This window comes from Erinaceus europaeus, chromosome 2 (genome assembly GCF_950295315.1).
Source record: "Erinaceus europaeus chromosome 2, mEriEur2.1, whole genome shotgun sequence".
In the NCBI taxonomy this organism is placed as follows: domain Eukaryota; kingdom Metazoa; phylum Chordata; class Mammalia; order Eulipotyphla; family Erinaceidae; genus Erinaceus; species Erinaceus europaeus.
Window position 1 is genome coordinate 139,496,367 of NC_080163.1, and position 24,152 is coordinate 139,520,518.

At 43.7% G+C, this 24,152-nt stretch overlaps 1 protein-coding gene across 2 annotated transcripts in view; it reads right to left on the reverse strand.

Moving 5' to 3' along the window:
- SLC7A6 (solute carrier family 7 member 6) overlaps positions 1–24,152 on the reverse strand; it is a 54,567-nt gene that overhangs the window by 3,382 nt on the left and 27,033 nt on the right. For both annotated transcript variants that reach the window (XM_060185236.1, XM_060185235.1), the window contains exons 3-9: positions 14,403–14,528; positions 9,935–10,079; positions 9,358–9,481; positions 7,636–7,739; positions 1,687–1,783; positions 763–912; positions 459–642 (exon numbers count right to left, since the gene is read on the reverse strand). In XM_060185236.1, the coding sequence (XP_060041219.1) occupies positions 459–642; positions 763–912; positions 1,687–1,783; positions 7,636–7,739; positions 9,358–9,481; positions 9,935–10,079; positions 14,403–14,528 (930 nt within the window). The remainder of the gene's footprint in view (positions 1–458; positions 643–762; positions 913–1,686; positions 1,784–7,635; positions 7,740–9,357; positions 9,482–9,934; positions 10,080–14,402; positions 14,529–24,152) is intronic.

A 24,152-nucleotide genomic window follows, 5' to 3' on the forward strand; every position in this document is an offset into this window, starting at 1 on the left:
TCCTCCATCCCCTCTCCAACCACGTCTTCTCAAATGGATTACATTGTGAGGGAGATGGTCTTTTTTTTTTTAAGATTTTATTTATTTACTAATGAGAAAGACAGGAGAAAGAAAGAACCAGATATCACTCTAGTACATGTGCTGCCAGGGATTGAATTCAGGACCTCATGCTTGAGAGTCCAGTGCCTTAACCACTGTGCCACCTCCCAGACCACAGGAGATGGTCTTTTCAATGCAGAATGTGATTCACATTAGAACTAAAATGATTATATCAGGATCACAAAAAAAGATGTTAGGTTAGGGCATCCAGGTTTCATGGTCTCCAGCATATCACTAATATGAGGGGAAACAGTCAATACCACCCCCTGACATATACACATCCAAGTGTACATGTATACACACACACACACACACACACACATGCACACACAGTGAGTGATGGGCAAAAAGAAGCTCACCTAAGATATTGCGAATGAAGAATGGCCTCCGAGATTCCGGCAAGTAAACACCCAGGAAGAAGACAGGGACCCCAGAGAGGGCAATCCCAACGCCAATGAGGGAATTGATGGTGTCACTGAAGAGGGGCACAATCACCAGAAACAAGGAACATATGCAGAACACGATGGGGAAAAACAGGCTCAACTGAAATAGAGAGAAATAAGAAATTTGGTAAAGTAGGACAGAAGAACAGGAATGGAGCATGGGCAGGAAAGCCCCTTGGATGGATGGCCCATGTCTCTTAGCCTGCTCCAAACCACTGACCTTAAGAGGCCGGGGTCGTTCAGGTTCCTTCCAGCGAAGGTAAAGCTGCCCAACCACAGATAAGCCCACAAAGAACCAGTAGCTAAAGCTGAAGTAGTTGATCAACAGGAAAACATCCTCCACAGTGAGGTAGATGAGTGTCATGGTGCACTGCAGAGGAAGGGAAAAAAAGTGAGCATTGTCAGCCCCAAATCATCCCAGAAGATTCCACTACATAGCAATTAGCACCATATCTGCTGAGTCCTGATTTAGCATCACCAGATTACCTCCATTTCATTCTAGTCATCCCCCTAGCATCAGATAGGTTCCTTCTCCAGATTCCAAAGTGGCATTTCTCCCCTTTCTAGGGATCCTTGCTACATTCAATGCCTTTATTCTTTTTGCAAGTTCTTCACTTTCTCCTTCTGATGGCAAACAGTGATGTACTTCTCACCTTAACATACCCACATCAACATAAATCACACCATATCCTAGGGGAGACGGTTACAGCTGGGTCCCTACCATCTGGCATACAATGGAGGAAGTGCCTCCAGAATCACCTGTCAGTAGACTCATATCCCTGGGGAGAGAAGTATGATAGTTTGCCCACTGGAGCAAAAAGGTTCTAGAAGATGGAGGTCAGGAACCAGAGTTCTGAAATAAGATCATATTTGCTTCAACTTCTAGAATATAGAATTCTTCCTATCTCTACATCCAGAAGATTTAAACAGTGGATTTAAACCAGTAAGAATCTATATTAAGGTGGCCTGGTAGGTGGCACAGTAGATAAAGCATTGTGTTCTCAAGAATGAGGTCCCAAATTCAATTGCTGACATCAAATATGCCAGAGTAATGCTCTGGCACTATCTTCTAGTCTTCTCATGAAGCTAGCAGGAATACTACACAGATAAATATACCCACCCCACACTTCCCAGAAGAGCTTACATTGAATAATAAAGCAGGTATAGGTGTGAAACGTTTAATATGGATCATGGACAGAAGGTCTGGGAGGTGGCCCTCACGGGAACCCACGAAAAACAACCTGAAAGAATGAGAAATATGTCAGCAGGCACCTATTTCTCAACCACATAGCCACAATCTCCACTTAAACTGGCTCAGAGCCCCAGAAAAAAAAAAGCAAGTGGACAACTTTTAAAAGCATCCCATGTTCTCTAAGCATGCCCAGTTCAATCTACAGCCCTTACCCACAGACACTGCTATTCTTCAACTACATCACTCTTATCCATGAAGAGCTGGTCTCACTATTACCTAACACTACTCCTAGTCCCATCCACACACACTCATACTTCTCAATCACTGACACCTCACCATCACCCTGTCATTATCCATAGGGGGACCCACTACTCTGCCACCCCACAAATCTCATTTTGTGTGTGTGTGTGTGTGTGTGTGTGTGTGTGTGTGTAGGGGGGAGGGAGAGAGAGCACACATGCGCATGGAACAATGAACATGTGATTTCACTGCTCTCAGGCTTAGTACTTCACTCAGATAAACTGAGACAGACAGAGGCCAAAGGGAAAACCATCACACACTGGAGCTTCCTTCCCTTGGTGTCATGGTACTCCCCTGCAGTGCCAGGGCTCTAACTTGAGCCACATGCATGGCAAGGCACATACCTTACCCACTGAGATATCTCTTCAGCCCACAAGTCTCATTTTTTTTTTTTAGTATTTATTTATTCCCTTTTGTTGCCCTTGTTGTTTTATTGTTGTAGTTATTATTGATGTCGTTGTTGTTGGATAGGACAGAGAGAAATCGAGAGGAAGGGAAGACAGACAGGGGAGAGAAAGACAGATACCTATTCAACAATGATGAGATCAGTAACAACAATAACTACAGCAATAAAACAACAAGGGCAACAAAAAGGAATAAGTATACATACACACACACACACACACACACACACACACACACACACACACACACACACATATATATATAAAATTATGTTCAGGGTTGAGGAGCTAGTGCAACAGCAAGTAGTATGCCAGATTTTCAAGTCTGTAGTTCGGAGATCTTTGATTAAATCCCTGGCACAACTATAAGTCAGAGCCGAGAGGTATTGTGTTTTCTTTCTTCCTCTTTCATTAAATGTATTTTACGACCTGGGAGTTGATAGTTTCTAGAGTCCACATGTAAGCAGGAGGTCCCAAGTTCAACCCCCAGCATTGCATATGCCAGAGTGATACTCTGGTTCTCATTCTTTTCTCTCACCCTTCTCTTTCTAGTGTTCATAATAAATTATTTTTTTAATTTTTATATTTATTTACTTATTTATTTTTACCAGAGCACTGCTCAGCTCTAGCTTATGGTGGTGTGAGGAATTGAACCTGAGACTCTGGAGTCTCAGGCTATCTATCCCTGCCCTTAAATCTTTTTTTATTGTTTATTTTTATGTGTGTGGGGGTGGGGGAGAGAGAAGAGGAAGAAGATAAACAGAGCATCATTCTAGTACATGCATATCAGGAACAGCATTTGGGACCTGATGCTTGGAAGTCCAAGGCCTTACCTACAGTGCCATCTCCCAGGCTATTATTTTTAAAATATTCATTAATTTTAAAAAGGGAGGGGATGCTAGAAAAATAGTTTACCTGGACAATGCACCTCACTGCACTGGATGAAACTTCAGTGCAGTGGTATTTCCTTATCTTCTCCTATCGCTTACTCTTTTGTTTTTTAACATTTATTTATTAATGAGAGGAAAAGAACCAACATCACTGATACATGTGCAGCCAGGGATCAAACTCAAGACCTCATGCTTGAGAGTCCAAGCCACTGTGCCACTTCCTGGACCATTACTCTTTTTTTTTTTTTTCATATTTTATTTTATCTTATTTTCACCAAGATTAGCACTGGAGCTCAGTGCCCACAAGACAAATCCACAGCTTCTGGTGGACTTTTGCTTTCTTTCATTTGATAGACACAGGGGAGAGGGAAATAGGGGAAGTCATTTTGTGACTTCTTTAAGTGGAAATGAAAGAAGTTCATGAGAAGCTGTCTCTAAGCAAACATTCAACAAAGAAAGGAGGGGCCACTGATACAGCATGGTGTAGAAGAGGGGAAGTGCTGGGACCTAGACCAGAAGGCAGTCAAACTAGAAAGGTAGAACTGTTCCTCGACAAGTCTCTGCAGACAGGACAGCACGAACCTATCTGTGGGCCTCTTTATTTGCTTTTTAATGCATTAAGAAAATTTACAAGAAAAATAATTAAGAAGGCAGGGGTAGATAACATAATGGTTATGCAAGGGGCCAGGTGGTGGTGCACCTGGTTAAGCGCACACATTACAGAGCACAAGGATCCAGGTTCAAGCCCCTGGTCCTCACTTACAGAGGGAAAGCTTCTCAAGTGGTGAAGTAGGGCTGCAGGTATCTCTCTCTCTCTCTCTCTTCCTTTCTTTTTTTTTTTTTTTTTTCTTTTTTTTTTTCCTCCAGGGTTATTGCTGGGCTCGGTGCCTGCACCATGAATCCACCGCTCCTGGAGGCCATTTTTCCCCCTTTTTGTTGCCCTAGTTGTTGCAGCCTCGTTGCGGTTATTATTGCCATTGTTGACGTTGCTTTGTTGTTGGATAGGACAGAGAGAAATGGAGAGAGGAGGGGAAGACAGAGAGAGAGGGGAGAGAAAGATAGACACCTGCAGACCTGCTTCACCGCCCGTGAAGCGACTCCCCTGCAGGTGGGGAGCCGGGGGCTTGAACCGGGATCCTTGCGCCGGTCCCTGCGCTTTGCGCCACGTGCGCTTAACCCACTGCGCCACCGCCCGACTCCCTCTCTCTTCCTTTCTATCTTCCTGTCCCCTTTCAATTTGTCTCTATCCAATAATAAATAAAGTATTTTAAAAAAACATAATAGTTATGCAAAGAGACTCTCATACCTTAGGCTCCAAAGTCCTAGATTCAAACCCCCCATACCACCATATGCCCACCATATGCCAGAACATAAATAAATAAATAAATAAATAAATAAATAAATAAATAAATAAATAAAATTAGGGGAAGAAGGAGGAGGAGAAGAAGAATGGGGCCAGGTAGTGGTGCACCCAGAAGAGTGTACATATTACCATACACAAGGAACCAGATTCCAAGTCCCAGGTCCCCACTTGTAGGCAGGAAGCTTCACAATTGGTGAAACAGTGCTGCAGGCAGGGGTCTCCCTATCTCCCCCCTTCCTCTCAATTTCTGTCTATCCAATAAATAAATTAATTAATTAAAAACAATTTTTAAAAATAGTTAAAGATAAGTATATTTAGGAAATAGTACACACCCTCAAAAGACGAGGAGGGAGAGGGGTGTGTTGGAAAGGAACAAAGAAAAGGCAACCTCAAAATATTCACACACACACCAAAGGCAACCTCAATGTTTTCTGTGAATTGAGGGACAGAATCAACTTGTTCCAGTACCTGATACACAGCAAGTGCTCAATTGTCACTGAAGGAATGAATCCCACAGCTGCATCACAAACCACAAGCAGCCCTACAATTTGGTCCCCAACAGGGTCACGTCTACAAGCTACTACTTTCTTTCCTTCTGCCTCTTACTATCTTATCTGCCTTTAGTTCTGTGTTCCCAAAAACACAGATTGGCTTGGCATGGCACTGGAAGGAAGAGGTGACCTGAGGCTAATAAGTTGGGCTAGGCAAAATGTAGTTTTCAGGACATAGCTCACGGGAACTATTTTGCAAAGAGCATTTAATATGTCAAAAAAAAATTGGGGAGAACTGGGCGGTAGTGCAGCGGTTTAAGCGCAGGAGGCGCAAAGCGCAAGGACCAGCTCAAAGATCCCAGTTCGAGCCCCCGGCTCCCTACCTGCAAGAGAGTCACTTCACAGGCGGTGAAGGTGGTCTGCAGGTATCTTATCTTTCTCTCCTCCCTCTCTGTCTTCCCCTCCTCTCTCCATTTCTCTCTGTCCTATCCAACAACGACGACATCAATAACTATAATAATAAAACATGGGCAACAAAAAAGGGAATAAATAAATTAATATATTTTTTAAAGATTTTACTTATTTATGATAAAGATAGGAGAGAGAAAGAACCAGACATCACTCTGGCACATGTGCTACCAGGGATCAAACTAGGGACCTCATGCTTGAGAGTCCAAAGCTTTACCACTGTGCCACCTCCCAGACCACTATGTTAAAATTTAATATATATATATATATATATATATATATATATATATATATATATATATATATATATACAAATCAAAGACTCACACTCTCCACCCTATTCCTGCTGGTGTTGGTGCTTCAGAACAATAAAGAGTTAAGATCTGTTACAGGTTTAGCTCTAAAAAGAAAACCCAGAAGACCAGATAACCTCAACCCCACATCCTGTTTGCTCTGAACAACCTCTTAACTTTCCTTCTGTTTGTAAAAATATTCATTAAGGCAAAGGAGCCAGGAAGTGGGTTTGAGCAGGAACCTTGCTTCCACTGCATTCAAATTGCAATACAGAGCCTTCTCCTCACAAAAGTTAATATAACTATGCTTGACTTTCTGTAAAGTCATCAAGCTCATCCATATTTGGCTTCACTACCAGCATAAAATTGTTGGCACACTGGGGCCAGCTGGTGGTGTACTTGGTTAAGTGAACACATTACCATGTACAAGGACCTGGGATCCAGCCCCCAGTCCCCACCAGCAGGGGAAATCTTCACAAGGGGTGAAGCAGTGCTACAGGTGTCTGTCTCTTTCTCCCTCCCCACCCCTCCCCCCTCCTCTCCCTCTCAATTTCTCTCTGTTCTATCACGTGAAATAAATGAAGTTTAAAAAAAAAAAATGTTTGCACAAAGGTAAGGATATGGGGCTGGGGAGACAGCATAATGGTTATGCCTGAAGCACCAAAGTCCCAGGTCCAATTCCCAGCACCAGCAAAAGCCAAAGCAGAGCGATGCTCTGATTTTTTAAAAAAATTCACACACAAAAAAATTTTAGGACAGGGGCCGGGCAGTGGTGCAACTGGTTAAGCACACACATTGTAGTGTGCAAGGTTGCAGGATCAAGTCCCTGGTCCCTACCTGCAGGGGGAAAGCTTCACAAGTGGTGGAGTAAGTTGCAGGTGTCTCTCTCCCTCTCTGAACTCCCTCTCCCCTCTCAATTCTTCTGTCTCTATCCAGTAAGTAAATAAAAACATTAAAAGGGGTTGGAGAGTAGTGCAGCGGGTTAAGCGCACGTGGTGCGAAGCGTAAGGACCGGCATAAGGATATTGGTTCAAGCCCCCGACTCTCCACTTGCAGGGGAGTCGCTTCACAGGCGGTGAAGCAGGTCTGTAGGTGTCTATCTTTCTCTCTCTCCCTCTCTGTCTTCCCCTCCTCTCTCCATTTCTCTGTCCTATCCAACAACGATGACATCAACAACAATAAAACAACAAGGGCAACAAAAGAGAAAATAATAATAATAAAGTTACTCCTTTAAAAAAAAAAACATTAAAAAAGGGGGCTGGATGGACCATAGCAGAGCAGGTTAAGTGCATATGGCACAAAGTGCAAGGACCAGAGTAAGAACCCCACAGTTTGCAGCTCTCCACCTGCAGGGGGTTGCTTCATAAGTGGTGAAGCAGGTCTGTAGGTGTCTATCTTTCTCTCCTCCTCTCTGTCCTTCCCTCCTCTCTCAATTTCTCTCTGTCCTATCCAACAACAATAACAACAGCTATGGCAACAATAACAATCGCAACAAGGGCAATGAAATGCGAAACTAGCCTCCAGGAGCAGTGGATTTGTAGTGCAGGGCACCAAGCCCCAGCAATAACCCTGGAGGCAAAAAGAAAAAAGGAAAGAAAATTTTAAAAATTTTTTAGGAAAAAGAAGTGTTTTTATGGACTCGTCTAAAAACTCAAAGAATTAAAATATTGCAGTGAAGCAGAAATACGATACCTGGATGAAGCAAAGATGGATGCATTAAGGCCCCCAAAGCAGGACAGGGCAACAGCAATGGGAATGATCCAGCTGAATCTTCCAAATGTCTGGTCAGCAAATGTCTGGGGAGCAAAACACAGAAGGGTCACTACTGAACACAGGCAGGGTTTCCTAGGCTTCCTGCAACTATGTTCCCAGGATAAACAGTTAATGCTGAGCTCACCCGGCTGAGCGGGAATGCCTGCAGAAAGAGATCAAGGACCACGGAGACAGCTTGAGGAAGCACACCACTTTCATGTCTGAGGTTCCAGAGCTCACAAAAGTTTTATCTCTAGAGCACTGCTACATACCACAGCCAAGCATTACTGACTGGGTCTCCCCCTCTGCTTTTCTCTCTCATAAAAACAAAAACTAGAAAATTTAATTTATAGGGGGCTGGGCAGTGGTGCACTGGGTGAAGCACACATAGTGCAAAGATCCCGGTTTGAGCCCCCAGATCCCCACCTACAGGGGGGTCGATTCACAAGTAGTAAATCAGGTCTGCAGGTGCCTTTCTCTCCCCCCATCTTCCCCTGCTCTTTCTATCCTATCCTATAAAAAAAAATTTAAAAAAACAGGGAGTCGGGCTGTAGTGCAGCGGGCTAAGCGCAGGTGGCGCAAAGCACAAGGACCGGCATAAGGATCCCGGTTCGAACCCCAGGCTCCCCACCTGCAGGGGAGTCGCTTCACAGGCGGTGAAGCAGGTCTGCAGGTGTTTATCTTTCTCTCCTCCTCTCTGTCTTCCCCTCCCTCTCTCCATTTCTCTCTGTCCTATCCAACAACAACAATAATAACTACAACAATAAAACAAGGGCAATAAAAGGGAATAAATAAATAAAATAAATATAAAAAAATTTTAAAAAAAACAACAGAAAAAAGGGGCCAGATGGGAGCACACCTGGTTAAGCACACATATGACAGTGCACAATGACCCAGGTTTAAGCCCCTAGTCCCCACCTGCAGGAGGAAAGCTTCACAAATGGTAGAGATGCAGGTCTCTCTGTCTCTCTTCCTCCCTATCTCCCCTCCCCTCTCAATTTCTGTTCGATCCAATAATAAATAAAAATTAAAAAATAAGCACATGTAAAAAAAATAGAAAAAAAATATCCATTTATTAAGGAATGAGAGAAACAGAGCATAACTCTGACGCATGCGCAGACAGGGATCAAATTCAGGACCATAGTTTTTTGGTTTTTTTTTTAATTTATTTCCTTATTGGGGAATTAATGTTTACATTCAACAGTAAATACAATAGTTTGTACATGCATAACATTCCCCAGTTTCCCATTTAACAATACAACCCCCACTATGTCATTTATCATCCTTCACAGGACCATAGTTTTAAATTTGCCTATTTATTTACTCTCTTTTTTTTTTTTTTTACCAGAGCACTGCTCAGCTCTGGCTTATGGTGGCGTAGGGGACTGAACCTGAGACTTTGGAGCCTCAGGCATGAAAAGTCTCTTTGATCAGGACCTCATGTTTAAGAGTCCAACATTTTATCCACTGAACTACCTCCAAGACCCCCCAAAAATGTTTTTAATATGTATTTACATTCATGAAAGGCAGATGTGAAAAGTGTAGTACATAACCACTAAGCAATCTCCCTATCCCAAAAATAAACAAAATCTTAGGGGAAAAAATTAATATTCAAGCAATTCAGTATCATGATAATGACAAAACAGACCCCAAGAGACTCACCACAGCTACAGCATCACTGCTAATGACATCTGCAGGGTTCAGCACTGTGTAGTAGGCAACGTTGGTCAGGATGTAGATGAGAGTCACAATTGGCATAGAAATCCCAATGGCCAAGGGCAAATTTCTGTCAGGACAAGGGAAAGAGGACTACCTAGAACCCACTGCTCTTTGAGGTTGATGTTCACCCATGAGATTTTTCTGACTTTAATAGCTACCTGACTTAGGGGTATTTGAGGGAGGCTCCTGTTTCCCATGTGAAGGGTATATAATCTATGCTCCTGGGCTCTTTCTACTGAGAAAGAAAGAAAAACCTTTGTGAGGAGAAGCAGTGTCCTTTAGGAACGAGAGTCCACACTGGGTCTGCTTCTACCCACTGAAGGGCTTCTCCTCAGTTCAAGGCTGCAGGTGCACTAGTGTGAACATGAATGTTACCTCCACTCATTCCTATCCTAGTCCCTAGTCCCTCTGAATCAGAGGAAGAGGAGTAGGGAGGAAGGATAAGAGAGAGGACAAATGTGCTCACTATCAGCTGGTGTTCCAGCCTTGTTGGGGAGTGAGAGTGTGACCCCGCCTTTACCTTTCTGGGTTTTTGATTTCTTCTGTTACAAAATTAAGGGTGTCCCAACCTGAATAAGAGAAGAGGGCAGAGTAGAGGGAAAGAGAAAGATTTCCCATGTCCAAGGAGGAATTCTTAAAGGCATCCTGAAAATGCTCAGAGTGTCCTAGGAAGGCAAAGGTAGATGGGTATAGGCAGAAGGGAGAGAAAGGATGAGAAGAGCAGTGAGATGGATGGGAAGATTGGGAAGGGGAGAAAGGAAGGGGAGAAAGGAAGAGTATAAAGAAGAGAAAAGCAAGAGGGCAGGGGGAAAGGGGAAAAAAGAAAAAGAAAACATAATTTAATACCAAAACAACCACAAAATTAAAATAATAAAATAACCATCACCAACCCACCATTTCCTCAGGAAAGCTCATGTTCTTGTCAGTAAAATGATACAATCCAAAAAAAAAGTATTCCTGCTTATTTTCTGGTGCGATAGCTTTCTTTCTAAAATTCCGATTCATTTCTATTTCCTGCAAGGGATCTCAGAGCAGGCCACAGTCCTTCCTATGTTCAGAAAGGGGAGTCGGGCGGTAGCACAGCAGGTTAAGCGCATGTGGCACAAAGCACAAGGACTCGGGTAAGGATCCCAGTTTGAGCCCCCAGCTCCCCACCTGTAGGGGAGTTGCTTCACAAGTGGTGAAGCAGGTCTGCAGGTATCTATCTTTCTCTCCCCATCTCTGTCTTCCACTCCTATCTACTTCTCTCTGTCCTATCTAACAACGACGCCATCAATAACAACAACTACAATAATAAAACAGTAAGGGAAACAAAAGGGAAATATTTTTTTAAAAAAAGAATTCTGATTTACATAAAGGAGTAATTTTTCTTAAGAAAGAACAAAAAAAAAAAAAAAAAAAAACAAGACATCACTCTGGTACATGTGCTGCTGGGGATTGAACTTGGGACCAGGACCTCATGCTTGACAGTCCGATACTTCATCTACTGCATCACCTCCCAGACCACAGGAATAATTTTTTTGTTAACATTTAGATCTTCCTGTGGCACTAACTCTCTTGGCCCAGACCACTACACATTAGTCGCTTTCATTGGGAGAACTATTGCTCTACTTCTGGCGACTGTGGTCATTTAAGGTAGGAAATTGCACATGAACTATCTTCTTATCCTTCAGAGCCTGGAGTAAGTAGGCCCAGGCACCTCTGCCCTTAGAGATTCAGTCTAGACATTTGTCACTCTACTTAAAGATTGCAAACTTATAAAGGCCAAAGGAGCTTCCTAGAGCAGACCTTCTGGGTACACTAGAGGTTTTGTTTGTCTCTGCATTTGTTTTTTACCACCAGGCTTACTGCTGAGGCTCAGAGCATACATGATGACTCCACCACTCACTCCTAGAGGCCCTCTTTTTCTTTTTCTGATAGAGACAGAAGTAGAAAAGAAGAGGAGATGGTGGAGGGAAATGAAGGAGGAGAAGAGACCTGCAACACTGCTCTAACACTTGTTAAGCTTCTCCCCTGTAGGTAGGAATTGGAAGCTTGAACTGGAGTCCTAACAAATAGTAACGTGGGGGCCAGATGGTGGCACACCTGGTCAAACACACACACTACAGTGTGCAAGGACCCAGGTTCAAGCCCCTCAACCCCTCCTGCAAGGGGGGGGGGACACTTCAGGAGTGGTGAAATAGAAATGCAAATATGTCTTTGTCTCCCTCTCTCTTCTCCCACTCTCTTTTTATTTCCTCCAGGGTTATCTCGGGGGCTCAGAACCAGCACTATGAGACCACTGTTCCTCAAAGTCATTTTTTTTCCCATTTTTTACTGGATAGGACAGAGAGAAGTTGAGAGAGATGGGGAAGATAGGGAGAAAAAGATACCACTTGTGAAGTGACCCCCCTGCAGGTGGGGAGCCAGGGACTCGAACTGGAATCCTTGAGCAGGTCCTTGCACTTCATACTATGTGCACTTAACCCAGTGCACTACGGCCTGGCCCCCCTCTCCTTCTCTATCTCCCACCTCCCTCTCAATTTATCTTTGTCTCTATCCAATAATATATATTGCCTCCAGGGTTAATGCTGGGGCTCAGTGCCTGCACTATGAATCCACTGCTTCTGAAGGCTAATTTTTCCCTTTTGTTGCCCTTGTTTTCATCATTACTGTTATTATTTTTACTACTGCCATTGTTGTTGGACAGGACAGAGAGAAATTGAGAGGAGGGGAAGACAGAGAGGGGGAGAGAAAGATAGACACCTGCAGACCTGCTTTACCACCTGGTGAAGCGAATCCCCTGCAGGTGGGGAGCCAGGGACTCAAATCAGGTTCCTTACACTGGTCCTTGTGCTTTGTGCCATGTACGCTTAACCCACTACACTTCTGCCTGGCCCCCAATAAATAATTTTTTTAAAAAGTTAAAAAAAAAAAGTAACATGTACACTGTGTGCACCACTGCCCAGGCCCCTACACTATTATTTTTTTTTAATCTTTTGTTTGTTATTGGATACAGACAGAGAGGAATTGAGAGGGAATGGGGAGATAGAGATAGGGAAAGAGACAGAGATACCTGCAGCCCTGCTTCACCATTCATGAAGCTTTCCCTCTGCAGGTGGGGATCAGGGACTTGAACTTGGGTCCTTGCACACTGTAATGTGCACCACCACCTGGCCTCCACTAGTGTTTTTTTTCTTAATTCTTTTTTTTAATTTTATTTATTTATTCCCTTTTGTTGCCCTTGTTGTTTTATTGTTGTAGTTATTATTGTTGTTGTCATTGTTGGATAGGACAGAGAGAAATGGAGAGAGGAGGGGAAGACAGAGAGGAGGAGAGAAAGATAGACAACTGCAGACCTGCTTCACCGCTTGTGAAGCGACTCCCCTGCAGGTGGGGAGCCGGGGTTCAAACCGGGATCCTTATGCCAGTCCTTGTGATTTGCGCCACCTGCGCTTAACCCGCTGCGCTACAGCCCGACTCCCTCCACTAGTGTTTTTTAATGAGACCCAGACTTCCAAGAAATTCTGCTGTCATCCCTTTAAAAAAGCCCTGTACATCAATGTGGCAAGAAGAGCTGATAGATAGCAAGAAAAAACAGAGACTCTGTGCCCTAGAAATATCAATATCACAAACAGCGGTGGCTCCCTAAGGGACAGATCTTGGAGGGATAATTACTCAACTACCCAATTTGACACCAACAAGTCCATGGGACTGCAGGGACAGGCAGAAAGCTGACTGTAGTAACTTGCATAGATGCCCAAAGGTGACCATTCGGGGGAGTTCTTAAAAACACACCAAACCAACCTGAGTTTGAGCCAAAGGTCTGATTTGGGGACAAAGGGCAACATCTCAGTTCCCCAGATGATGATAAACACAAGAAACACAGTTAAGTTTAAAGACGGATCATCTACAGAGTAGGATTGTTAAGTGATTGACCAAAGACTCCTTCTTCTTCTTCTTCTTTTTTTAAGAGAGGAGAGACAAACAGAAAGTGAAAGAAACCACAATATCGAAGATTTCTTCAATGCAGTGGTGGCTGAGCTCGAGCCTGGGTCTCACACATGTCAAAAAAAAGTGCATTATCCAAGTGAGCTATATTGCCAGCTCTCCTAAAAATTTCTCTAAACCTCAGAAGGGGACCAGGAGATCGTTCATGCAGTGCAGTGCACTTTACATGAGAACACAAGCTAGAGTCCCTGACTATCACATGAGAGCATCATGCACAAGGGAACTTGTCTCCCACACCCTCTAGCCAAAAAAAAAAAGGAAAATAATAATAAAGTAAGAGTCTTCCAGGAGTAGTGGAATCACACACAGACATGAAGCCCTGGCAGCAAAAGTAATAATAAAGGAGTAAAGGTTCAGGAAATTTTCTTAAGTTTGTTACACTTAGTGCCAGTATGCTTTAATCTAAGAATGAAAGCTTCCTAAAAGTAACCTGTAAGTGTCAACAACTATACTGTAAAGTATTAACCCAACCCCCAGCCCCCCCCCCATAAAATGGGTAGAGAAAAGCATGCAGGAAAATCAGTGCCAATTTCACAATATTTCAAAACATTTTAATATTTTGCCAATTCTGGGAAGAAATACTGAATAAGAGCATTACAGGATGAAAAGTAAAGGCAACAAAATAACTTGTTTCCACATCCCATCTTCCCACCACATAAACAACCTCCCAGACCTCTTAAAACCTGGCAGTCACAAATCTAAAACAGAAACCCATTAATTTTTGACCCAGTTAAGTGTGACCCAAGTTTCTAGAGCCCCAAGCCTTTGGCTGGCTTCTTGCAATACTCCACAAAGGGAAAGCAGCTCTGAGTGAGGGGCTGGCTTCTGTCCAGTGTCAAGTCAACCTGGTCAGGAAGCTCAGGACAGATCTGAGCACTCATGACACAGTTTAGCCTGAACACAAAGAGCACTAAACATTGATGCTAACAGAGTTAGTCAGTTCCCTCAGGGGGACTCCTACAGTCACCCACCCTGCAATCCACCACAACCCTACTTACCCTGGCACAGTTTAACAAGTCCCGTGATAATGATGGCAATGAGCGCCAGGACCTTGGCATAAGTGAATGTGTCCTGCACACGTGTGCCCCATTTTACATAAGCACAGTTCACAAATGTCAGCAGACCTAGGAGGAAAACCATAAAGTCACCAGTAGGCTTGAGTTGAGGGCACAGAAATCACCTTCCCAGCAGCATATCCTCCCACCCCCAGCCTAGGGCATAGGGGCCAATGGACCAGTCAGACCAAAACAGGGAGAAGACAGAGTGGGGGGAGAGGCTAACCCCTAGCTACTTCCCATGAATATCCTATCACTGCTTGTTTGATTTTTAATGTCTTATTTATGGAATATGCATTCCATTATTATTCTGGTTCAATGTTCCATCACTGTTGACAAAAGCAAAGACAGACAGACAGACACACACACACACACACACACACACACACACCCTCTGTCTCTATCTCTCTCTCTGAGAGCCAGGTTCAGGAATGGTAGATTCATAATATTCTACACTCAAGACTTTAAAGGTTCAAAACCAGATGAGACATTAAGACCTCTTCACAGTCATATAAAATAGTAGGAACAAGAGAGGCCCACCAGTAAATGAAATCGCCTAGAAATCTGAAAGGCAGTGTTTCTGAATAAGAGTATATAAAACAAAATGCTTGCCATGTGATTTCACATACACCCTCACTGGTTTTGTTTTTTTTCCCCAGTCTGGTATCACCAGGGCTTCACCACTACAGAATGACTTTTTCAGATAGACAGAGAGAAACAGACCACAGCACTAAAGCTTCCTTCAGTGTGGTGAGGGCTGGAGTTTGAACTTGGGTCACACTCATGGCAAAGCAGCACATTATTCAAGACATACTTTATTACCCGACAATTCATTTCTAGAGCCCCAAAATACAGGCATTCTTATTTTGATTTTTCTTTCCCTTTTTACTTTAGTTCCTTGAAATGGTGTCTCACATGTGCTTTTCCAGTCAGAGAGTTATAGAGAGAGGCCAGGTGGTGGCGCACCTGGTTAGACGCTCACATTACAGTGCATAAGGACCCAGGTTCAAGCCCCTAGCTCCCACCTGCAGGAGAAAAGCTTCACGAGCGAAGTAGGGCTGCAATTGTCTTTCTGTCTCTTTCCTTCTCTATCTCCCTCTCTGTCTCTCTAATAATAAATACCTTTTAAAAAATAAATAAAGAGGAAGCCGGGCAGTAGTGCAGCAGGTTAAGCACAGGTGGCACAAAGCGCAAGGACTGGCATAAGGTTCCTGGTTCGAGCCCCCGGCTCACCACCTGCAGGGGAGTCCCTTCACAAGCGGTGAAGCAGGTCTGCAGGTGTCTACCTTTCTCTCCCCCTCTATGTCTTCCCCTCCTCTCCATTTCTCTCTGTCCTATAAAACAACGACATTAATAGCATCAATAATAATAACCACAGCAGTAACTACAACAATAAAACAACAAGGGCAACAAAAGGGAATAAATAAATATTAAAAAGAAAGAAAGAAAAAAAGAAATTTTGGGCTGGGGAGACAGCATAATGGTTATGCAAAAGACTTTCATGCCTGAGAGAGAAGAGCAGTTTTCTGGTGAAAGAAAGGAAGGAAGGAAGGAAGGAAGGAAGGAAGGAAGGAAGGAAGGAAAAGAAAGAGTGAGTCACAGAGAGGAATGGCACTTGCCTTATTCCCTTGGGGTGTCAGGGCTCTAACCTTTCATGTGCACTTGTAAGTAAGGCACACATCCTACCTGGTGAGCAACCTCTCTAGCTTTCATTTCATTTTATTGATAATATTCATTTAATGAGAGAGAGAGAGAACCAGAGGGTCATTCTGGCATGCAAGACATGTATTCTACCGTTGAGCCATCAGTCACACCAATTTCCATTTTATTTAATTATGTATTTATTATTTTGCCTCCAGGGTTATTGTTGGGGCTCGGTGCCTGCACTACAAATCCACTGCTCCTGAAGGTCATTTTTTCCCATTTTGCTGCCCTTGCTGCTGTTATTATAGTTATTGTTGCCATTGGTATTGTTGTTGGATAGGACAGACAGAAATTAAGAGAGGAGAGGAAGACAGACAGGGGGAGAAAAAAACAGACACCTGCAGACCTGCTTCACCGACCGTGGAAGTGATCCCCCTACAGGTGGGAAGCCGGGAGCTTGAACCGAGATCCTTACGCCAGTCATTGTGCTTTGAGCCATGTGCGCTTAACCTGCTGCGTTACCGCCCAACCCCCACCAATTTCCATTTTAGAGATGAGAAAAAATTAGTCTGAAAGAGGCAAACTACCATTCTCAGGCTCACAAGGACTCCATATATCTCTTCCAACCACATTCCTCTCCAAGCCTTCAATTATCAGTGAGGTCCACAGAGAAAGAAACTTAACTTCATGTCAGCACCGGCACCTTTATGCTCCAGATCCCCACATGTCTACTTCAGTGACATCTGCACATGACACTGAGTATCTTACTCTTGCTAAACACAGACTGCTTTGATCCATGAGGAAGCACAAAAGCACAATTTCCAAAGGATGCTACCTCAAAAAACTGATGTAGATTTTTTTTTTTTGGTTTTGTCTTCTTCTGTGCCTTGTTTACGTTTTTAAAGTTGTTTTTATGTATTATTGTTTTATCTGTTTAAGATAGAGGCAGAGAGAGATCACAACACCAAAGCTTCCTTCAAGGCATTAAGGGCCGGGCTTAAGCCTGGGTTATGCACATGGCAAAGCAGTAGGAGGTCCTATTTATTTATAGGTGGGGAGGAGTGAGGAGGAGGGGAGAGGGGGGAAATGAAAAAAAAAGTAGAGCATTACACTGGCATATGAGATGTCACGGATCAAACTAGGGACCTCATGCTTGGGAATCTAATACCTAATCTATTATACCACCTCCCAGGCTGATTTTTTTTCAGATAGAGACAGAGAGAAACCACATCACTGAAATTTCCTTTAATGTACTGGAGGGTGGGGGGTGGTCAAACACGAGCCTACACATGCATTACAAAGCAGCATATTATCCAAATGTGCTATTTTGCCATCTTCCCAAAACAGTTTATTTTACCAGAGTATTGCTCAGCAGTTGCTGGCTGGTTGTTGTTGGGGGAGGGGGGGTTTTGAACCTAGAGCCTCAAACTTAAGTCTTTTTTTTTTTTAGAATATATTTTCTTTTTTATATATTTATTTATTCCGTTTTGTTGCCCTTGTTTTACTGTTGTAGTTATTGTTGTTGTTATTGATACTGTCGTTGGATAGGACAGAGAAAAATGGAGAGAGGAGGGGCAGACAGAGGAGGGAGAGAAAGGTAAACACCTGCAGACCTGCTTCACCACTTGTGAAGTGACTCCACTGCAGGTGGGGAGCCGGGGGCTTGAACTGGGATCCTTATGCTGGTCCTTGTGCTTTGCGCCACATGCACTTAACCCTCTGCGCTTCCGCCCAACTCCCAAACCTGTCTTTTTTATGTAACTGTTATGCTATCTCCCCTACTCCCCAAAACAGAGCTTTTCAGTGAATCTTAAATGGTATTACAGAATCTTTTGGATACCTTTTAGGTCACATCTACCTACTCCCACTGTTTACTCTCCTTCAGTCAAACTCTCTCCTTATTGAAATCAGATATACACATAAAAGAAATGCCCTACAGCGACAATAACAATAACAAGGGCAACAAGATGGGAAAAATGTCTCCAGGTAAGAGCAGTAGATTTGTAGTGCAGGCACCAAGCCCCAGCACTAACCCTGGAGGCAAAAACAAAAAAAAAAGGAAGGAAGGAAGGAAGGAAGGAAGGAAGGAAGGAAGGAAGGAAGGAAGGAAGGAAGGAAGGAAGGAAGGAAAAGAAAAAGAGAAAGAAAGGAAGAAGTCAGGTGGTAGCACAGCGGGTTAAACGCAGGTGGTGCAAAGCACAAGAACCAGTGTAAGGATTCTGGTTCAAGCCCCTGGCTCCCCACCTGTAGGAAAGTCACTTCAGGAGTGGTGAAGCAGGTCTGCAGGTATCTGTCTTTCTCTCCCCGTCTCTGTCTCCCCCTCCTCTCTCCATTTCTCTGTCCTATCCAACAATGACATCAATAACAACTACAACAATAAAACAACAAGGGCAACAAAAAGGGAATAAATAAATATTAAAAAAAAAAAGGAAGGAAGGAAGAAAGGTCCTCCCCTCCTCCTGCCAGTTAGCAGCAACCCCCACTCTCAAGGCCTTGTTCAGCCTCCACTTCCTCTATAACCTTCCCCTAACACATCACCTAGTTCTCAGAGTGCTCATATTCTCTGAACCCTAAGGCATTTCCACTTCACAACAGAGTTCAGTACCTCCTTCTAGACATTTAGGTGATGCTTCCCAAATTCTCATAAGAATTCTATTGTTCTCTTAAGCTTTTTTGCCAAGCCAGAAGGGGAACTGATGAACCTTGACTTTCATTAAACTGCCAATTCCCTGGAGGAAAGCAGCAGAAGGCCTTATGGTCCTCCACTCAAATGGAAAGGTGTCCCTGGGGCAGACTTGAACAACAGAAATAAACAGTGAGTGGCTTTATAATTTCTGGGCACTTCAAGAGATTTCACTCACTATACCTGCACCAGTTTAATGCTTAATAGTCAGTGACATGAAGAGGAGTTGTCCACCCCAGGAGGAAGAGAAGAAAGCCAAAGAAATGAATGCAGCTGGGAAGTCTTCCCAGGGAGCGACATTGTTAATCAAATCTCACTGTATGGGGCTAAACCTAGATCAGCTAACAAAAGGATTATTTTGTTAATAATCACCAGTAATCCTCAAACCCATGTGCATGCAATATAGTAAGCATAATCTGAGGTTTCTGCTGGATCCTTTCTTAGGGATTTCTTTGTCCCTTTCCTCTCATGGCTCTACACACTGGACCCAAACTAAAGCTATGAGTTTGTCTCAGAAACAGAAAGTGGAATGGGATACCAAGAAAAAGAATCTATCTGGGCAGGGGGTAGATAGCATAATGGTTATGCAAACAGACTCTTACACCTGAGGCTCCAGAATCCCAGGTTCAATCCCCACCCACCCACCACCATAAACCAGAGCTGAGCAGTGTTCTGGTGTTTCTCTCTGTATCTTTCTCTCTCTGCATTTCAAAAATAAAATAAATAAAATACTTAAAAATAAAAAGAAGAAGAAGAAAAGAAAAAGAAAAACTATCTACTGGGCTGGGGAGACAGCATAATTGTTATACAAAAGACTTTCATGCCTGAGGCTCTGAGGTTCCAGGTTCAATCTCCACATCACCATAAACCAGAGCTGAACAGTGTTCTGGTAGCTCTCCTGTACGTATCTTTCCGTGTATCATCAAAAATAAATAAATATGGTGGTTCGGGAGGTGGAGCAGTAGATAAAGCATCAGACTCTCAAGCATGAGGTCCTGAGTTCAATCCCCGGCAGCACATGTACCAGAGTGATGTCTGGTTCTTTCTCTCTCTCCTCCTATCTTTCTAATAAATAAATAAAATCTCTAAAATAATAGATAAATATGGTGTACTGCACCTAAGTAAAAGACGGGGTGGGGGAAAGTGTTTAGGTCCTGGAACATGACAGCAGAGGAAGACCTAGGTGTGGGGTTAGTGTTATGTGGAAAATACAAATGTCACACATGTACAAACTACAGTATTTTACTGTTAACTGTAAACCATTAGTCCCAATAAAGAAGAAAAGAAGGAGGAGGAGAAGTAGTAGTCGTAGTAGTAGAATCTATCTAAGAGCAGCAGTAAAGTCAGGGTTCCATCATAGCAAAAGCATATACAAACTTCTGTACTAGAGTAGCTAAATACCACAATAAAGCAAGAGTTACAGACAGAATCAAAAGTGAGAGAGTGTGTGGTTTGTGAGGAAATAAACAGGAGACAAAAATTCACAGGAGTCACTGACAGAAAGAAGGGGACAAAAGGGAGAAACAAAAAGACGGACATACACATAGAAAAAAGAGACTCCCACAGAGGCCTGCAGGTACTCTCTGATCTTTTGGTTGAGGCACCAGATGGGGCTGTAAAATGGGGAAGAGAAGCTGACACACTACAGTCTGACAGACATATCCTCTACTACTGCTCTCTCTCCTCCCCCCTTCCTTCCTGCTAAACTCCCCTCCCTACAATTTCCCAGGACTTGGTCCTCCCTGCATACAGAGTAAATACTACATACTGTTAGGAGTCAGTGCATGAAGGTAACCTCCATTCCCAAAGACCAGGTGGGATGCATTGGATCGACCTTCCCGTGGTGCATCCCGTGAGTACCCATTTATTGGGGAAACTGACAATCCTTCCTAGCCGACTGAATCCACATGGATCCCAGTCACTTTCAAAGCCAGCAACAAGCTCCTGACAGCTTTCAAGCTGTTGGTCCTGCTCTTCGAGTCCTCCCTGTCCAACGCTTGACGTCTCGTCATCCAATCTGGTCTCCTACGCTTACACTAATCTTCTCTGTTCCAGTCTCTTGGAAACAGAGTTGGCAGTCAGCTGAGGTAAAGAACAAACACCTCATCACAGACCCCTGCAAGCGTCAACCCGGCTTTGACCTAGCACGTTATGATTGGGCCCTCCTCAATCGCTATCGAACAGGCCATGGCCGGTGCGCCGCTATGCTCCATCGCTGGGGAGCCAGAGACGACCCGAACTGCCCCTGCGGCTACAGACAGACTATCACCCACATAGTCAACGACTGCCACCTCTCCAGATTCAAAGGAGGTCTCGAAACTTTACATCAGGCTCAACCTGACGCTGTTGACTGGCTACGGAAGAAGGGCAAACGCTAGAAGAAGAAGAAGACCAGGTGTATGACACAAAGGGACCCAGTCACACTGTCTCTGAGGAGCAAGACTGAAGCTTTGAGGGAAGGAGACATTTTCTTCATACTCCAGCCTATTAACCATGCACATATGTACAATTCAAGTTCAAGCCCAGTCCCCACTGCACTGGGAGAAACTCTGGTGCTCTGGTGTCTTGGCATCTATCTTTTTTTATTTTAAATTTTTTAAATATTTATTTATTTATTCCCTTTTGTTGCCCTTATTGTTTTACTGTTGTAGTTGTTATTGATGGGACAGAGAGAAATGGAGAGGGGAGGGGAAGACAGAGAGGAGGAAAGAAAGACACCTGAAGACCAGCTTCACTACTTGTGAAGCGACTTGAGCTGGGGGTGCGAACTGGGATCCTCACGCCAGTCTGTGCGCTTTGCACCATGTGCACTTATCCCACTGCGGTACCATGTGGCCCCCTATTTATTATCATTATTGTTAGTACTTTTTATCAAAGCATGTTTTTCTTGTGGGAGGCCCCAAGTTCAATCCCCAGTAACACATACACTGGGGAAGTGCTCTGGCTTTTTCCTACTCATAAAATAATTTTATTCTGGGAGTTGGGTGGTAGCACAGTGGGTTAAGCACAGGTGGCACAAAACACAAGGACCAGAGTAAGGATCCCGGTTCGAACCCCCGGCTCCCCACCTGCAGAGGAGTCGCTTCACAAGCAGTGAAGCAGGTCTGCAGGTGTCTCTCTTTCTCTCCCCCTCTCTGTCTTCCCCTCCTCTCTCCATTTTTCTCTGTCTTATCCAATAATGATGATATCAGTAATAACTACAACAATAAAACAAGGGCAAAAAAAAAGGAAATAAATATTTTTTAAAATAAATAAATAATTTTATTATTTATTTTTGCCAACTGGACTATCGCTAGGACTTTGTGCCTGTACTATGAATTCAACACTTCCTGTAGCCTTTCCATCCACCACCGCTCCTCTCTTTTATTTAATAGCACAGTAAAAAACTGAGAGGTAAGTGGTCCAGGAAGTGGTGCAGTGGCTAAGGCACTAGACTCTCAAGCACGAGGTCCTGAGTTCAATCCCCGGCAGCACATGTACCAGAGTGATAGCTGATTCTTTCTCTTCTCCTATCTTCCTCATGAATAAATAAATAAAATTCTTTAAAAAAAAAAAAAAACAGGTAGGAAAGAAAAGAAGGAGGAAGGGAGGAAAGGAGAGGGAAAGATAGACACCTGCAGCACTGCTTCATCATTTGTGAAGCTTTTTCCCCCTGCAGGTAGACTGGGAGCTTGAACACTGGCCCCTACACATGATGTGCACCACTGCCAACCCCCTTCCCTTTCTTTTCTTTTTTAATACTTTTTTTAAAAAATATTTATTTGTGGGAGTCGGGCGGTAGTGCAGTGGGTTAAGCGCAGGTGGCGCAATTGCAAGGACCTGCAAAAGGATCCTGGTTCGAGCCCCCGGCTCCCCACCTGCAGGGGTGTCACTTCACAGGCAGTGAAGCAGGTCTGCAGGTGTCTATCTTTCTCTCCCCTTCTCCGTCTTCCCCTCCTCTCTCCATTTCTCTCTGTCCTATCCAACAACAATAATATATATATATATATATATATATATATATATATATATATATATATATATTTGTTTATTTATTTATTCCCTTTTGTTGCCCTTGTTGTTACTGATGTCGTCGTTGTTGGATAGGACAGAGAGAAATGGAGAGAGGTGAGGAAGACAGAGAGGGGAAGAGAAAGACACCTGCAGACCTGCTTCACCGCCTGTGAAGCGACTCCTCTGCAGGTGGGGAGCCGGGGGCTCGAACTGGGAACCTTATGCCGGTCCTTGTGCTTTGCGCCACATGTGCTTAACCCGCTGTGCTACTACCGGACTCCCTTTAATGCTCTTTTTAAAAAGATAAAATAGAGCAGGGCAGATAGCATAATGGTTATGTAGACTTTCATGCCTGAGGTTCCCAGGTTCTGGGTCAATCCCCCACACCACCATAAACTAGAACTGAGCAGTGCACTGGTTAAAAAAATAAAGTATGGTCCTTTTCCCAGCCTTGACATCATCTCCCCAGAAAATAATTAGGATCCACCTGCACACCAGATTTCAGGCTCAGGCAAAAAAAAAAAAAAACTAGTATAGCTATAGGCCCTTTGAAAAATAACTAAAATATGCCTATTAGCTATCTACAAACTGGAGGACCCCCCGCAACACTTCATCTGCAATATTCCAGCCTTTAGGTCCATAATTATTCAACAATTCGTTTGGCTTTGTATATTAACTCTCTTTTCAGCCACCAGGTTCCAGATGCTAGCAGGATGTGACCAGACTTCCCTGGACAGACAACCCCACCAATGTGCCTTGGAGCTCTGCTTCCCCAAAGCCCTTCCCCACTAGGGAAAGAGAAAGACAGGCTGGGAGTATGGATCGACCTGTCAACACCCATGTTCATCAGGGAAGCAATTACAGAACCCAGACCTTCAACCTTCTGCATCCCACAATGATCTTGGGTCCATACTCCCAGAGGGTTAAAGAATAGGAAAGCTATCAGGAGAGGGGATAGTATACAGAGTGCTGGTGGTGGAAATTGTGCAAAGCTGTATCCCCTCTTATCCTATGGTTTTGTCAATGTTTCCTTTTTATAAATAAAAAAAATTTTTTAATTAAAAAATAAATAGGGAGTCGGACAGTGGCGCAGCGGGTTAAGTGCACGTGGCACAAATCGCAAGGACCGGCATAAGGATACCGGTTCGAGCCCTCAGCTCCCCACCTGCAGAGGAATCACTTCACAGGCGGTGAAGCAGGTCTGCAGGTGTCTATCTTTCTCTCCCCCTCTGTCTTCCCCTCCTCTCTCCATTTGTCTCTGTCCTATCCTACAACAACGACATCAATAACCACAACAATGTTAAACAAGGGCATCAAAACGGAAAATAAATAATTAATTAAAAAGGAAAGAAAAATGGGTAAAATGTAGGGCA